This window comes from Lynx rufus, unplaced genomic scaffold, assembly GCF_022079265.1.
Source record: "Lynx rufus isolate CCGP_SWC_20201006 ecotype Redwood Valley unplaced genomic scaffold, mLynRuf1.p SCAF_10, whole genome shotgun sequence".
In the NCBI taxonomy this organism is placed as follows: Eukaryota; Metazoa; Chordata; class Mammalia; order Carnivora; family Felidae; genus Lynx; species Lynx rufus.
In genome coordinates, this window is record NW_025814824.1 from 61,564,251 (window position 1) to 61,579,627 (window position 15,377).

Sequence of the window (15,377 nt, forward strand, 5' to 3'; positions counted from 1 at the left end):
GAACTATCTGGAGCCATCCTGTGAAGAGCAAATGAGACAACCTGGAAAGACCTTTGCAAACTCTGAAGTTTGCGGTATTTACCGAGGGGGGACGGGCTAAGATTTCCTGGTATGTGCAGTCCTGGATGGATTGGGTAGCTGTGGTGAATCCTGGCTCATTCCCTTTTTAGCTGTGTGCCCTTGAGCAAGCCTTTCATCTCCCTGAGCTCCCTCGGGGATAAAACGGGGGATAACCACAGGCATCTCACGAGATAGCTCTGAGGCTGAAAAGGGAAAATGACTGGCAAAGCCTTTCTAACCCTGAGGACCTCAACAGGCCCGCCTGCAGTGCTGTAGAGGGTTTCACGGAAGAAGGGCCACACAATGAGTTTGGTTAGGGGGAAGGCAAACGGAATGGTAGAGTGGTTGGACTGTGGAACCGGAGAGCCTGGAGACTGTTCATCCCTCCGGGCTGTGTGACACAGGCAAGCTGCTTAACCACACTCATCTATAAAGGCAAGAACCCACACGCCTCATAGAACCGTTAGGATAGATCAGTTGTCTGCTATGTATTGTCATGCCCAGCACACAGTGATTGCTAGAAGAATTACTATTGATAGGGTCCTGGACAACTCACTTCAGTGTGCCGTGCTTCTATTTTCCCTAACTCCAGCTTAGTTTTGGAAGCTGTGAATACGTCTTATGGGCAAAGCTCCATCCTCGGTCTAGGAGCCAGGAGCAAATCCATCAGGGGCTAGAAGCTCACGGCACGCAGAGTTCTGCATCCTTCACCCCCCATCTTTGGTCTTATTGTCACCTGCCGGGGTAGACAAGGAAGGGAAATTAAACTTAAGGCCCGTGAAGTCCTCTAGTCCATTTTGTTAGGATCTGTGTAAAAATGGCCAAATAGGCAAAGGTTGTAGTGCTCTGAAGGGGTAAACACCAGTTATCGATCAGAGCATGCATGACTCTGTCCTAAACTCAGTGGTCTGAGCCACCAGGACTTTCTGCAAAGCCTGTGGTTCCTTGCAGGAACACGTGCACCAGGGCACAAAACACAAAACCCACAAAACGGGGATGACCAACTTTATTGGACTGTAAGCTTTCACAATGACAAAGAAAAGCAAACTCAACTTTTCATTCCACAAAAGACTTCATATATTTGACTCTCATTTTAGAGAACTCCTTTTGGGGCGCCTGGGTGGCGCAGTCGGTTAAGCGTCCGACTTCAGCCAGGTCACGATCTCGCGGTCCGTGAGTTCGAGCCCCGCGTCAGGCTCTGGGCTGATGGCTCGGAGCCTGGAGCCTGTTTCCGATTCTGTGTCTCCCTCTCTCTCTGCCCCTCCCCCGTTCATGCTCTGTCTCTCTCTGTCCCAAAAATAAATAAACGTTGAAAAAAAAAAATTAGAGAACTCCTTTTTTGGTACAGTCATTTTATTGCATGTTAAATATTAAAATATTCCTGTGATACAGACTAAGGTGATAAAACCTGAAAGTTCATTCTGTAAAGAACCCCCAAAGCGCAGCACGAACCCACATGGAACTTTTGCAGTTTTCAATATCCCCACATTACAAAATAGCTAACATTTATGTAGCCCATCCCACGTGCCAAGTACTGTTTTAAGTACTTTACATATATTATGGTAATCTATCATAACTACTCTGTGAAGAACATAGAATATTACAGCTGATGAAGAAGCTGAGGCACAAAAATTAAGTAATTTGCCCAAAGTCACTGACACAGGCTGTTAGGCTCTCAGGTCTGTGCTCTGAGAATTGATGAACGTGGAGCCTTTGGCTAGCGATCACTGCTCTTTTTTAAAAATGAATTTGGGGTGTCTGGGTGTCTCAGTCAGTTGAGTGTCTGTCTGACTCTAGATTTCGGCTCAGGTCATGATCTCACGGTTTGTGGGATTGAGCCCTGTGTCGGGCTCTGTGCTGATGATGCGGAGCCTGCTTGGGATTCTCTCTCTCCCTCTCTCTCTGCCCCTCCACGGCTCACATGCGCACATGCGCTCTCTCTCAAAATAAATAAACTAAAAAAAAATTGAATTTAGCTTTTGGGGTGCTTGACTGGATCAGTTGGTAGAACATGGGACTCTTGATCTTAGGGTTGTGAGTTCAGGCCCCACGTTGGGAGGGAATAAAAAAATAAATAAGTTTACCTGTAAAGATACGTTGAAAAGTGCTTTAATGTTTATTTGTCCTTAGACCAACAGCTCAGTAAGGAACTGTAAGACTGGTCAGTGCCACGAAAGGGCTAGGGTACATGGAAGGCAAACACCACGTGCAGGCTGGGAGGAGGGAGGAGGGTTAAGCCTCACAGCCGTGGCACCTAAGGCAGGCCTTGAAGGATACAAAGCAATTGTGCCTTACACTTGGTAGGAGCTCACTTAACAAAACACCAACGTTAACAACGCTGAGGACTCTGAGGACATGAAGATGCCAACCACACGGAAGAGGCACACTCATGAGTGACACTGTCCTCTCACTTCAACATCTAGTTTACTCTAGTTTTGGACTTCAGACCTGGTTGTCTACGTTCCTAACAATACCACACAGATCAAGAGGTCCAAATCTAATGTTATTTTCTTTTCCTATGATAAACATCTATTAATGTAATGTCTCAGTGTGCAAAAATATAATAAATCATCTTTGTAAAAAAGTACAGAACATTCTTGCTATGGATCCAGGCAAAAGGTATGACTAACAAAAATTTCCTAACGGAGGACAGTGAAGGCTTAGGTGCATTGATTTTGGGAACTACGGTGACCCTGTTTTCATTATGCTATGAACCCAAATTAATCGACTTCAATGATGACGTACTTAGACTATCAAAACCAAGTAAGACACACTATGACTCAAAATTCATAGGCAGAGCAACAAAAATCCAGAGAAAATATAATTAAAATACTCTGCTTAATGTAGAACTGTATCATTTTTATATCTTAATCAATACTGGTAAGACGTGGAATAATCATAGCATAAAACATACCTTCTTTTTCTGAAAAAGTAGATGGGAAGGTGTGGTGTATAGGAAAGTGGCTCAGATTCAAGATTCAAGTATATTTTTCTTTTAATCTTGTCTGCAATAGATTCTAGGTTTCTTTCTTGGTTTCAAAAGTGAGTCTACAAGCTACAGAAAATGAAATTATGCATACAGCATAAAGGCCTTTAAAAAATTCTGATTATACCAGCAGTTTGGCGACATACTGGTAGAGCTGTTCTGTAAAAGCTTCAGAGGAAAACTTTTCCTTCACCCTGGCTCTCCCGGCCAGTCCCATTGTGGCTTTTAAGGAAGGTTCATGGATGAACTTTTCCATTGCTTCTGAGAAGTGCACAGGGTCAGGCTCACACAGAAACCCTGTGACACCGTGGACGATGGACTCCAAGGGCCCACCCGAATTAACAGCAATGACTGGGCACTGCATGTACATGGCCTCCAAAGGGACGATGCCAAAGTGTTCGTTGCTTGGTGTGTAAAGCACGCAGGTACAGCCGCAGAGGAGTGAGATTTTCTGTTTGTCTGAGAAAGACCGCAGGAAGGTCACATACTGTGCAAGGTCGGACTGCTGGACCATTTTCTTCAATTCCTGATAGTGTTCCACATTCTCCAGGACTCTTTCGTCATACCCACCTGCCATGATTAGGTGAACCTTGTCCCAATCTTGGGATGTCAATCTTCCACGCAGTTTTATGAGGGCTTCCAGCGCCAAAGTCAGATTTTTCTTCCTTTCGTATCTGTTGATGGAGAGGAACAGGAATTTCTTCCCCTTGGGGATGAGGTCATCAAGCTTTTCAGAAACAGCTGAGTCAAAGCTGGTGACATTCAGAGATGGGTAGAGGATATCAGGATCTATGTGAGATAGGGACTTGAATGTTTCCTTGAAAATGGCAGCTGTAAACCGGCTGTTGACCAAGATGCAGTCTGCCATGCCTGTAGTATATTCCTCTATCCAGTCGATCGGAGCCCTGTATAAGCGTTTAAGCAACGAATCTCTCCTGGTGAGCAGCAGGTCTGGGAAATGACAATAAAACAGGATCTTCTTACGCCGTCTGGCCAGCTTGAGCACTGGGATACAGGCAGACACCTAGCCAAAGCAAAAATCAACAGCAGATATAGACTGGTCAACTCAACTTCAACCAGTCAAAAGCATACCCATCCACCCTGCCTGCTAGTCTGTGGGCTCATCGTGGGCAATGTCTGATTCTGCTTGTGTTCCCCTAGACTCTCATCCAGTACAATGGCTGGTGTATAGAAGGCTCACAGACACCTGTCGGCTGTGTGCTAAGTACTTAGAGCTGCAAATCCAAATGTTTCCTCTAGAACAGCACTGTTCGACAGAAGTAAAAATCTAGTAACCATACTACAAATTTTTTAAGGGTGAAATTTAAAGAATGTCAAATTCTTATTATTCCAAAATGTAATCAACTATCATAAAAGGCACTTTACATTTTTCCACATTAAACCTTTAAAATCAGATGTATATTTTACACTTACACCACATCTCAGTTCAGACTAGCCACACTTCAAGTGCTTAAGAGCCACATGTGTCTAGTGGCTACCACAATGGACACAGCAGCTCTATCTAGTGTTTTTCTCCTCCTAAGGAACTAGATGAACTATAGTAGTTTATAGTATAGGCTCTGGAATCAAGATTGCCAGCTGTGTGACCACGAGCAAGTAATCTACTTCTCTTTGTGCCTCAGTTTTCTCTTCTGTAACATGGCAACAGCTGCAGTTCCAAAAACCCTTGTATGGTTTTTGTGATTATTAAACGCACAGGTGCGTGTAAAATGCTTAAGAATTTAGCACACAGTATGTGCTCAATAAGTGTTAACCATAATCATTACTAAGCATGAACTATATGCTGGCATTCCTAGAGACCTTCCTGTTGGGTAATCTGTGTAAGTTACTTGATCTCTAGCTCACTTATCACCTGAAGAATACCGCGAGATTTATCCAAAGCTTCTTAGTTAGAAAGTAGCAGATATGGAAACAAATCCAGGTCTCCTACTTCCAAGCTGTTTTTTTCTCCTATTCACTAGTCTCAGCTGCCTCATGGTTTTTTTTTTTTTTTTAATTTTTTTATTAAATTTTAGGATGAAACAGATGATCTTGGGATGACTCTTCAGTTACTTAAAAATTTTTTTATTAATGTTCATTTATTTTTGACAGAGAGAGAGAGAGACAGAGCATGAGCGAGGGAGGGGCAGGGAGAGAGGGAGACACAGAATCCGAAACAGCTCCAGGCTCTGAGCTGTCAGCACAGAGCCCGACGCAGGGCTAGAACTCACAGACTGCAAGATCATGCCCTGAGCCGCAGTCGGATGCTCAACCGACTGAGCCACCCAGGCGCCCCCCAGCTGCCTCATGCTTAATGACTAGTTACACATGCAGGATATTTGGAAATGTCCACATTTCTTAAAAAGAAACAGCTTCTATACAAGCAAGGATGACCAAAGTAATTCAGGAATAATAATTAAAGGAACACACAATTACAGATGTGAAACCTTTTCCACTTATCAGTTTGGCAAAGATTAAAATGGTTGATAACACCCAATGTGCACAAGAGCATGTAATAACAGGAATAACATGAACAGGAAGAACATGGAATAAAAGGAATAACACTGTGGGAGAGCAAAGTGACACAACCTCTTTGAGAGCTGAATTTGTCAATAGCTATTGATATTTAAAATAAACTCTTTGGGGGTACCTGGGTGGCTCAATCGGTTAAGTGTCTGACTTCATCTCAGGTCATGATCTCGAGGTTCATGGGTTCAAGCCCCATGTCAGGCTCTGTGCTGACAACTCAGACCCTGGAGCCTGCTTGGGATTCTGTCTCTCTCTCTCTCTGTCCCTCTCCCATTCTCTCTCTTGAAAATAAATAAACATCAAAAAAATTTTTTTAAATAAAATAAAATAAACTCTTGGAGGGGCCCTTGGGTGGCTGAGTCTAATCACCCGACTTTGGAACTTCGGTTCAGGTCATGACTTCACAGTCTGTGGGTTCAAGCCCCACGTTGGGCTCTGTGTTGACAGCTCAGAGCCTGGAGCCCGCTTCAGGTTCTGGGTCTCCCTCTCTCTCTTCCCATCCCCTGCTCGTGTTCTGTCTCTCTCTGTCTCTCAAAAATAAATAAATATTTAAAAAATAATTAAAAAAAAAAAACCCTCTTGGACACCAAATTTGTTTCTAGGAATTTACTCAAAGGACATGCAGACAGAAGTACAAAGAAAAAGGATACAAGGATGCCCACTACAACACTGATCTATTTGCAAAAAACTGGTCACAATGAGTGTCCTTTAACAGAATAATGTATAAATTATAGTACTTTCAAACAAAAGCAGATTTTCAAGCAACCATTATGAAGCATGAAGCGAATCTCTAATATTGATATATACAGATGTCTCAAACAGAAATTTGGGGTGAAAAAAAGGTTAAGTTATCATATAGTAGGTGTGCCACAATCCTCATTATTACAGTTAAGATGCATCTGAGAACAGACACATATGCTAGAGCAGCCACAGGCAATTTCGGGAAAAATCCAGGAGAAAATGCTAACAGTGGCTACTTTTACGGAGTGGAACTGGGATGGGACGTTTATACTATTTGAATTTTTGTTCTGAATAAACGTTACTTTCTAAAATAAACTGAGGAAAAAAAGAAGAAGAAGAAGAAAAGAAAAAGGCATAGAGTCCAAAATAGCTAGAGCCCAGATCCAAGTAGACATTATAGAGATAAAGAACTCTGACTTCTCCCAAGCCTAATAGGGAGCCACGCTAAAGTTTTAACAGGAGCATGACATGCTTAGCTTGGTGTTTTTAACACTACACTGAGGACGAATGGGGGTGGCTTGGCCTCAAAAGCTACAGGCAGTGGGATGCATGTGGCCTGGAAGTGTCAACAAAAATAATGCAAAGAGAGAAGACGTGCAAGTTACTCAGAAGTGAAAGGTGACTGAAGGCTGACTTCTAATGCTTCTGCTTCTTAAAGCAAGCCCCAAGGCCCATATTTCAGAATCGCCGATGATCCAGCGAAAATGCAGCTTTCTGGGCCCCACCTCAGGGCTCCAGGATGAAAGCTTCTGAGAATGGGGCCCTGTGACAACGTGCAACTTTAACGTGTCCACACTAAAGTTCGAGAACTAGTCTCACTCCCAATTCTCATCTCTCCAGATCAGTTCGGATCTTTCCGAACCGCAGACCGGGAGAGCTCAGCAGATGCCATGCAGTGCGCCCTCCCTATTGGGAAAAGGAGGCGAGGCGGGGTCGGGCGTGGCCGAACTCACGGCCGCCTCACCTGGTCGCACACGACCACGTCGAACTCCTCGTCGCCGAGAAACAGCACGTACAGCGCCAGGAAGATCATGCGCACGTAGGCGCAGACGGCCGCGCCGCGGCCGCCCCAGCCCAGGCTGCGCGGGAGCCAGTCGCCCGCGCAGCGCACCTGCAGCTCGCGACTATCCGCGAAGCTGTGGCCCGGATCGTAGTGCGCGGTCCAGACCTTCACGCTACATCCGCGCGCCTGCAGCGCCAGCGCCGCGTCCAGTACCAGCCGCTCGGCGCCGCCCACGCCCAGGTCCGGGTGCAGGAACAGCACCGACGGGTTGGGACCAGGGTCTTCGTCTCGGCCCCGCTCCTCCGCCATGGCCGGGATGTCGCGCCAGCGCCCCGCGTCCCTGCGGGCTTCCGCGCATGCTCCTCTCCGGCTCCCAGCGGGCCTCTGCGGGGCCGACCACGCCTCGCGGCGCCTGCGTCGGTTAGGCCACATCAGCGCAAATCTGCGGGCGCCCAATGTCTGCCAGAGGGAATTTCTCGTCTGACCGTGTCTGTATCCTCCCTTTGGTAGGGATTGGACTCTATGGAGGGCGCTGCGATCCAAAGGAAGCAGGCGGAAGGTCTGCATTTCCCATGCAGCGACTGATCAAGTCTCCTGTAACAAAATTTATGCAGGCATGTGGTGGGACAACCCAGGCGTCCCTGGAGCCACCGAGGACCCTGCCGGGGGCCTGGGGGCGGGGTCTGAGCCAGCCTCTCCTGCCGCTGGGCCTTTGAGGTCTTCACCGATCCTTGGCCGTCAGTTTCTGCCTCCAACTCCCTCCAGTCTCCAGCATGGTATGGCGGTCCCGGTCTTCCCTCTTTGACTCCTCCTCTCCCTGGCGCCCCGTCTCTTGCTTTCTGCCTTGTCCTCCTCTTGTGGCAGCCTCGCTGTCCCCAGCCTGCCGTGCGGGTGCTGGTCTTGGCCGCCAGGGCCTGGGGTCTGGGGGCGTGCCGGCGGCGCTCACACTCTCGTATCGTCTCTCTCTGTAGCCTGGTCCGACTCCCAGTGGTACTAATGTGGGCTCGTCAGGGCGCTCTCCCAGCAAAGCGGTGGCTGCCCGGGCGGCCGGATCCACGGTCCGGCAGAGGTAAGGATTCCCGCGGCCCTCTGGCTGTGGTGTCAGAGAGATGGGGCCCAAGAATTCGCTGGTCCGGAGGAGACCCCGGAATGAATCACCAGGGCAAAATGAGCCTCAGGCGACGTGGCTGCAGGTCTTTTGTGTCTCGAGAGGGAGGCGGTGTTTTCTTCCGATTGTTCAGTTTGGGACACCGCTGTTAAAAAAGTAAAGTTAACACACGAGTTGGATCAGAGACAACTTTGAGAAAACTGATGTTATTAAACTGGTCTTTGGTCCTGAGCTTTCCCGTCTCATTTTTATTTGGAGGCCCCATCACACTCAGTCTAACAGGACTTGTCTGATAACAAAACTCAGTCTCCTTTCATCCTAGCTTCTGCCCCAGTTATATTTCCCTTTACTTCCATATGGCACTGTTACTAAACACTTGTTTCCCAAAGCCAAAACTTCAGGGTGGTGTTGGATTTTTCTTATGCTCTGTCTCTAGTCATTTGTGAGACCGAATGGGACACAGAAAGCTTCTCATCCGTCCTTTTCTTTTTTATTTTCACTGTTCTAGTTTAGCCCAACTTCTCTCCTCTAGACGTTTGCGTTTTCTACCAAAGTCTTGTCTCCAGATCACTTCCACTCCAATCTGTACTGCCCTCTGATTCTGTCACACATCTTCTTAGTTTCTGTCTCACTTCTTTTTGCTAAAATTTTAAAGGAAAATGGGTGGGGGTGGATACCAATGCTTTGGGTGTTTTTTTCAGCCTACTTGCCTCTTCTCCTCTTTTGTGATCTAGCAGCAGTGAGCTTAGTCCAACAGGACTCACTAGACAGCCCCTTCACCCATTTCTATTTATTCTGCAAGACCAAGTTCAGGGGTTATTTCCTCTTGAGGCCTTTCCTGACTTGGAAAGCAGCAGTAGCTATGAGTCTTCTCTTTTGCTCCCAAAGCATTTTGTTCATGTGGTTATAGTAGCATTTATATTTTTGTATTCATCTGTTTTGTTATGCTTTTTCAGAAATGGCCCATCATCTCTGACCTACTATAAGACCTGGCATAATAAATGATGAATGAATGAAGGAATATAGCCATCCTGTAGTCTTGGGATTTTTGAAGGAACCATAGGGCATAGGAAGTGGGAGGCAGTTACACTGTGACCAGAAAGGAAGGGTAAAATAGACCCCTAATAGAAATTTAAGGGATTAAAATGGGCTCTGTCAACTTCTACCTGGCTTTCCAGTGGAGAGATGGGTAGTGTTTTGAGTACATTTGGTATTTCCAGGCACCCTGATTATCAAGTCCTCTGCATTGTCCATGTGCCAGTAGATATAAAAAATCTGTAAAGAGCCTAGACTGATTTCTTTGGATCTCCTGTAATTCTGGGAGACTTTGAGAATAAGCACTGCAGTTGGGAGGTTGTGGGAATAGCGGAAAGTGTGTGGGTCCTAGTCCTGGCTCAACTGGTGACTTATCCTGTCCATACTGGATTTACTATCTAGTTCAAGTTCCTTTTTATGAACAAGGAGGAAAATTTCGGGTACCTACCCCACAGCTTAAACGATGTATATCCTTGTGTGTAAAGGCTGTTCCAATCCCTGTATGATTATGTTTGCTATTTACAATCAGCTTTCTCATAGAAACAGCCATACACATGGACTTCTAAGTCCCCAGGCTACCGTATAGCCTATAATCAATGTGTCTGCACTAGAGTCTGGGGTAAAGGCCATGGCAAGGTGAGAGTCTGGGGTAAAGGCCCCATGGCAAGGGGATTAGGAGCAGAGCTGGAAGGGCAGCGAGAAGAGATAGGGGCAGCAGGGTTTTCACTTCTGGCTTTTCCCTGTGTACCCTGGTTGGTGGCAAAGTGCTAGTTGGCTATTTCTGTGTTCTAGGGCTGCCTGTACCACACAGCTCGTTTGCCAACCCTTGATCCCCTTGTGAGGGAAGTTCTGGCTGGATGTTGTCTGCGGTTTTCATATCTTACCCCTCTGCCCAAGATCTATAGATAGTATATCCAAATAGAGAAAACGGATTACAAAATAATTTTTTCTAAACTGTATACTCCATTTTAGGATCTGGATTACAGTAAGAGCTTAATTGTTTTGGTTTTTTTGGTAGCAAGTACAGTAACTTAAAAACATTTTAAAGTAGTCATTTTAAAATCTGATTATATGGATGCAGGGCTTTTAAGCAGGGGTTTATTACTTGACTTCACAAAAACACGTTTGAAGAGAAACTGAAGTGCATTGTCCAAATGAGGCACCCATGTTATGTGGGCAAGTGGATGGGCTCGAGTCAGAACTGGGTGCACTGCCTAGGTTGGCTGCTTGCTGGCTGTGAGCCTGTTTCCCTCATTTATAAAATGGAAATGGTGACTACTTACTGGGGTTGTTGTATTCCTTGGGATATGGCAGTACTCAGTCCTTAGTGGTTATCCTGATAATGGAGTAAAAGCAAGAATTTGGGGGGTTCAAGGGAAGAGAAGTTTTTTGGGTTTTTTGTGGGTTTTTTTGTTGTTGTTTGTTTGGTCTTTAACAACGTAGTGGTCGCAAATGTTATAATGCTGGTGTAAGGGCATCAGAGAAGTAGCCGTTTGTAATATTTCTTTTCTTTCCAGAAAAAATGCTAGCTGTGGAACAAGGAGTGCGGGTCGCACGACCTCAGCAGGCACAGGGGGCATGTGGCGATTCTACACCGAAGACTCCCCTGGGCTCAAGGTGTAAGTCTTGGGAGCCGACCTTGCATTTCTGTCCAGTGTCGCACGGCCGTCGGCAGCGCTGTCTCTGCCACCAGCGGGGTTTGCTTTGATGAGATTTACAGTGCACAACGGCTGCATTCATGCCAGGCGGGCTGGGTTTGGTTTGTCTGTGTATCAGTCAGTCAGCTTAGGGCCTGGAATAACATCTCTCCTTGGATTGAGTGGCAGCAAGGGAGAATCTTCACGTGGCTGTGTCAGAAGAAATGAATGGGAACAGAGAGAGCTGGAGGGAGAGCTGCTTAATGAGGTGAAATTGCTCTTCATTTGGTGTTCTTGTCCCAGCCTGAGTAATAGGAGTGACCGCTTGAATTGGCGTCGGGTGAGTTTGCAAAGCTCTCCTGGAGGAACAGGCTGATACTATTACAGCCTAATGGGAGTTTCTCCGTCAGGCTGTGTTACCAGATGTTCTTTGGCCTCCTTGGGTTTGCCGGGCGGTGAGTAGACCCTGGATGGTGAACATGTCACTTTCTGAGTTCGTAGGTCCGGCAGTGCTCATTAGGTGATGGGAAGTGGGCGTCCAGGGTCCCTAGGCCTTGCTCACCTTGCAGTTTCTGGTACTGTGTGCCAGACCTGATCCGCAGGTCTCTGACTATGAGGCTCCAGAACACCACTGCTTACAGCTGTTTCCTCCCTTACACCCGGCAGCTGAGGAACTGGAATACTGATGCGCTCGTTTGCTCACAGAGGCACTTACAAGTCAAAGACAGCAGGAGCTGGAACTACATCTTTTTTTTTTTTCCCCTCACTTATTTATTTATTTTTATTATAATTTATTGTTACATTGGCTTCCATACAACGCCCAGTGCTCATCACCCGCTTTTCGCTCTCCCCCACCCCCATAAACTCTCAGTTTGTTCTCACTATTTAAGAGTCTCTTATGCTTTGCCTCCCTCCCTCCCTGTTTGTAACTTTTTTTTTTTTCCCCTTCCCCTCCCCATCGTCTTCTGGTAAGTTTCTCAAGATCTACATATGAGTGAGAACATAGGGTGTCTGTCCTTAACTTATTTCACTTAGCATAATACCCCCCAGTTCCATCCACGTTGCTGCAAATGGCCAGATTTCATTCTTTCTCATTGCCAAGTAGTATTCCATTGGATATATAAACCACATCTTCTTTATCCATTCATCCGCTGATGGACATTTAGGCTTTTTCCATAATTTGGCTACTGTTGAAAGCGCTGCTATAAACATTGGGGTACATGTGCCCCTATGCATCAGCACTCCTGCATCCTTTGGATAAATTCCCAGTAGTGCTATTGCTGGTCATAGGGTAGTTCTATTTTTAACGTTTTGAGGAGCCTCCACACTGTGTTCCGGAGCGTCTGCACCAGTTTGCACTCCCAGCAGCAGGGCAGGAGCTGGAATACACCTTCTGACTGTGCAGTCCTGTGCTCTTTCCACGTGGCTTGTCTGCTAGAAAAAGACAAAATTACATTTACTTGGATTAGCTTAATTAACTTGACTAGTAACTTGACTTGGATTGCAAATGTAGTTGAGGAAGACTTCCTAAGTTCCTTGGAATTCTTGAGAGTTGGTTTTACTTGATTTTTTACTGTTGTCATGAAGATTTGTAAGGTGAGAACGTATTTAGGAAATAATTCTTGGGGTTGGGATGTGTGAGTTGGTATTAAAAACCTTTTGGTCTTTGTTCGAGGTAATCTTTGTGAGTATTTCAGAGAGAAATTTTGAAGCCTCTTGCTCTTCATGGTATCCAGAGGACTTAATTGTATACCCTTGCCAAGAAGGTGGTAAAACCTCTTCGTGGGCGTCTGGCTTGTACTTGCTCTGGGCTTTGTGTTGTTGAACCGCCAGGCTTGCTTGCTGCTGCTTAGTGCTTGAGTCCTCCCAGGATAGAAGCTTTTCCTTGAAGTGTCGTAAACCACAGTTTCATCCTCAGGAGGAGAGCGATATTTTTGATGAAAGGACGCAGATGGGAATTTATATCCACAGATTCACATCTTGGGTCTTGTTGCTGGTTCTTAGGAGTTCAGAATTGTTTTCAGGCTGATAATAATTGCATTTCCTGGAGCTTACTGTAAGCCTGCATTGTGTTCGTATTAATTTATTTAACACCTCAACAACCCTACGGGAGAGGCGCTGGGATTATCCCCATTTTACAGATGAGGAAAACGAGGCTCGGAGAAGGTAAGTAACAGGGCCATGGTCACAGCTCATGAGTGACAGAGTTGGGTCCCAGACTCCAGCTCTCTGGGAGCTGCGCTCTCAGCTTTATGCTCTGTGTCTGGCGTCGCTCTAACATTGCACCAAAGTAGAGGGTATGATCAAGTGTAACTCGATGAAGATTGCTTCCCATGTATTTTTAAATTTGTTTATTTCAGTAATTGTACAGATTTTGGAAGAACGGAATAGTGTAGCAAGGACTTTGATCTCTGTGTTGTTTATCGGCCACTGATGGACTCTTACTCCTCTGCTCCACTGGATTACTCCACTCACTGCCTTCACGATAAAGATTTCTGGGGTCTTTTCCAATATCCACTCCCCAGTTGTATCTGGGAGGTGAAGCAACATCTTAACGGGGTGGGGAGGGGGCTCATTTCACCAGCCAGCATTCACAGGTTGTGTGAGATCAAAGAAACCCATGTACTAATTCTCAACTTGAAAAACTCATTTGATTAGGGAAGCGTTGATGGGTAGAATCTGTTTCCTTCCTATAATAAACTCCTAAATTGAACTAGATGGGAACCTTAAAGAGTAAGATGAGCACTATGTATGGAATTAGGAAACCTGAGCTCAAATCTCTTCCGTCCTGTTCTGGCTGTGTGCTGTTACGCAAGTAATAATTAGTCTCTGAACTCAGTTTTCCTTATTTATAAAATGAGATTAATATTTGTCCTGGGTCGTGAGTTTTGTTGATCAAGTGGAATTATATGTTTGAAAACATCTTGTAACTTAGAATGTGATATGTGTCTTTTTATGCCTGATACATTCTAGTTAGACAATGAAGGTTGTCTTTAAATAAATATTAACTTGTAATAGTTTGGTAATTGGGTTATTTGCACATAGAGAGTTTGGGAAATTTTTCTTCCTACTTTTTATTATGGAAAATACCAAGTACGTGAAATTACAGAGACTTGTGTCTCCAAGACATCAAATCATTTTATTTATGTGTCTTTTAGTATGTCTACTAAAAGATAAGGATTTTTCCTTTCTAAGTAAGCATCATGCCATTTCCACACCCTCAAAAATATCCATAATAATAATTTGGGGGAATATTACTAAATGTTGTAAATGATATTCTTGCATGAATCTCAGGTACGCCCCCTGCTTTTCCCCTAGGCAATCTTTAGTGTTTCACATAAAATAATGTATTAGTACTAAAAGTAAGCCTGCCTTCTCTTCTTATTTCCAGTGGCCCTGTTCCAGTATTGGTTATGAGTCTTCTGTTCATCGCTTCTGTATTTATGTTGCACATTTGGGGCAAGTACACTCGTTCATAGATTCGGCTACATCCATCTGTCTGTCATCTGAAGAAGAAGGAAAGAAACCCAACATATCTTGGACCAAAAGCATAGTGATTTTCTGTTTGTGAGAAAGAAATATACTGTAAGCTTATTGTTTTACAGGGAACTTAACAAGAATTGGTTTTAAGGAATCAATTTTTTTCTATGGCTAATAAACTTTTTAATTAATTTATACCAAGTCTCGTTGCTGATCCCTGACTACCAGGGCCCTTAGTCTCTCCAGATTTACAGGTGAATATGCAGAAAACATGTCTTGGGGAGATGGTTTTCTTTGTTGGATTCACAGTTCCTTATATGACCATGTAGTCACTCAAATCCAAGATACTGTAACTGGCCTTGGCTTGTTTTCTTCCAAGTATTTCTGTCCTGGTGGTTGTCATTTTGTGTGTGCTGTGATTGTTAACGAGTGTGCCTGTGACTCCCATCAGGCAGATCTGTGTTCAGAGGCAGCTGGTACCCAAGGGAACAGCCATAGGGATCATAAACCAGCTATCTTGGATAAAATGGTTCCTCATTCTGTTCTTTGTCTCTAAAACTGTAGATAATATTTTTGCCTCTTCTCTCTCTCAGTTCTTAATTCTGTGAGTGTAGACCCGAGATGTCCATTTATTTATCACTGGTTGCTAAATCTGTTTTGAAAGAATTTATTTGGTACATTAGATTTATCAAAACAAAATGTGTTTCATTTTGAAAATTAAAGACCTTAATAATCAGTGAGATACCAGCATTTCTAAACTGAGTTGATACAATTCCAACCCAAAATAAAAAAGTTTGA

The 15,377-nt window shown here is 44.9% G+C and overlaps 2 protein-coding genes across 2 annotated transcripts; one reads left to right on the top strand and one right to left on the bottom strand.

The window, feature by feature from the left end:
• Window positions 1–1,958: 1,958 nt before the first annotated feature.
• Window positions 1,959–7,650, bottom strand: ALG2 (ALG2 alpha-1,3/1,6-mannosyltransferase). Its single transcript, XM_047066945.1, has 2 exons — window positions 7,281–7,650; window positions 1,959–4,070 (listed from the first exon to the last, which is right to left on the bottom strand). The coding sequence occupies exons 1-2, from the start codon at window positions 7,626–7,628 to the stop codon at window positions 3,168–3,170; spliced, it is 1,251 nt and encodes a 416-aa protein (XP_046922901.1). The 5' UTR covers window positions 7,629–7,650; the 3' UTR covers window positions 1,959–3,167.
• A 335-nt stretch (window positions 7,651–7,985) lies between these two features.
• Window positions 7,986–14,774, top strand: SEC61B (SEC61 translocon subunit beta). Its single transcript, XM_047066958.1, has 4 exons — window positions 7,986–8,095; window positions 8,291–8,388; window positions 10,980–11,081; window positions 14,491–14,774. The coding sequence occupies exons 1-4, from the start codon at window positions 8,093–8,095 to the stop codon at window positions 14,576–14,578; spliced, it is 291 nt and encodes a 96-aa protein (XP_046922914.1). The 5' UTR covers window positions 7,986–8,092; the 3' UTR covers window positions 14,579–14,774.
• Window positions 14,775–15,377: the final 603 nt, after the last annotated feature.

Bases quoted from the DNA above. Each gene is read 5' to 3' on its own strand.
- ALG2 (XM_047066945.1), bottom strand. From the start codon at position 7,628: ATGGCGGAGGAGCGGGGCCGAGACGAAGACCCTGGTCCCAACCCGTCG. The intron at 4,071-7,280 runs GTGAGGCGGCCG...TGCTTTGGCTAG, and splicing joins ACGTGGTCGTGTGCGACCAG to GTGTCTGCCTGTATCCCAGT.
- SEC61B (XM_047066958.1), top strand. The intron at 8,389-10,979 runs GTAAGGATTCCC...TTTTCTTTCCAG, and splicing joins GGATCCACGGTCCGGCAGAG to AAAAAATGCTAGCTGTGGAA. The intron at 11,082-14,490 runs GTAAGTCTTGGG...TCTTATTTCCAG, and splicing joins GACTCCCCTGGGCTCAAGGT to TGGCCCTGTTCCAGTATTGG.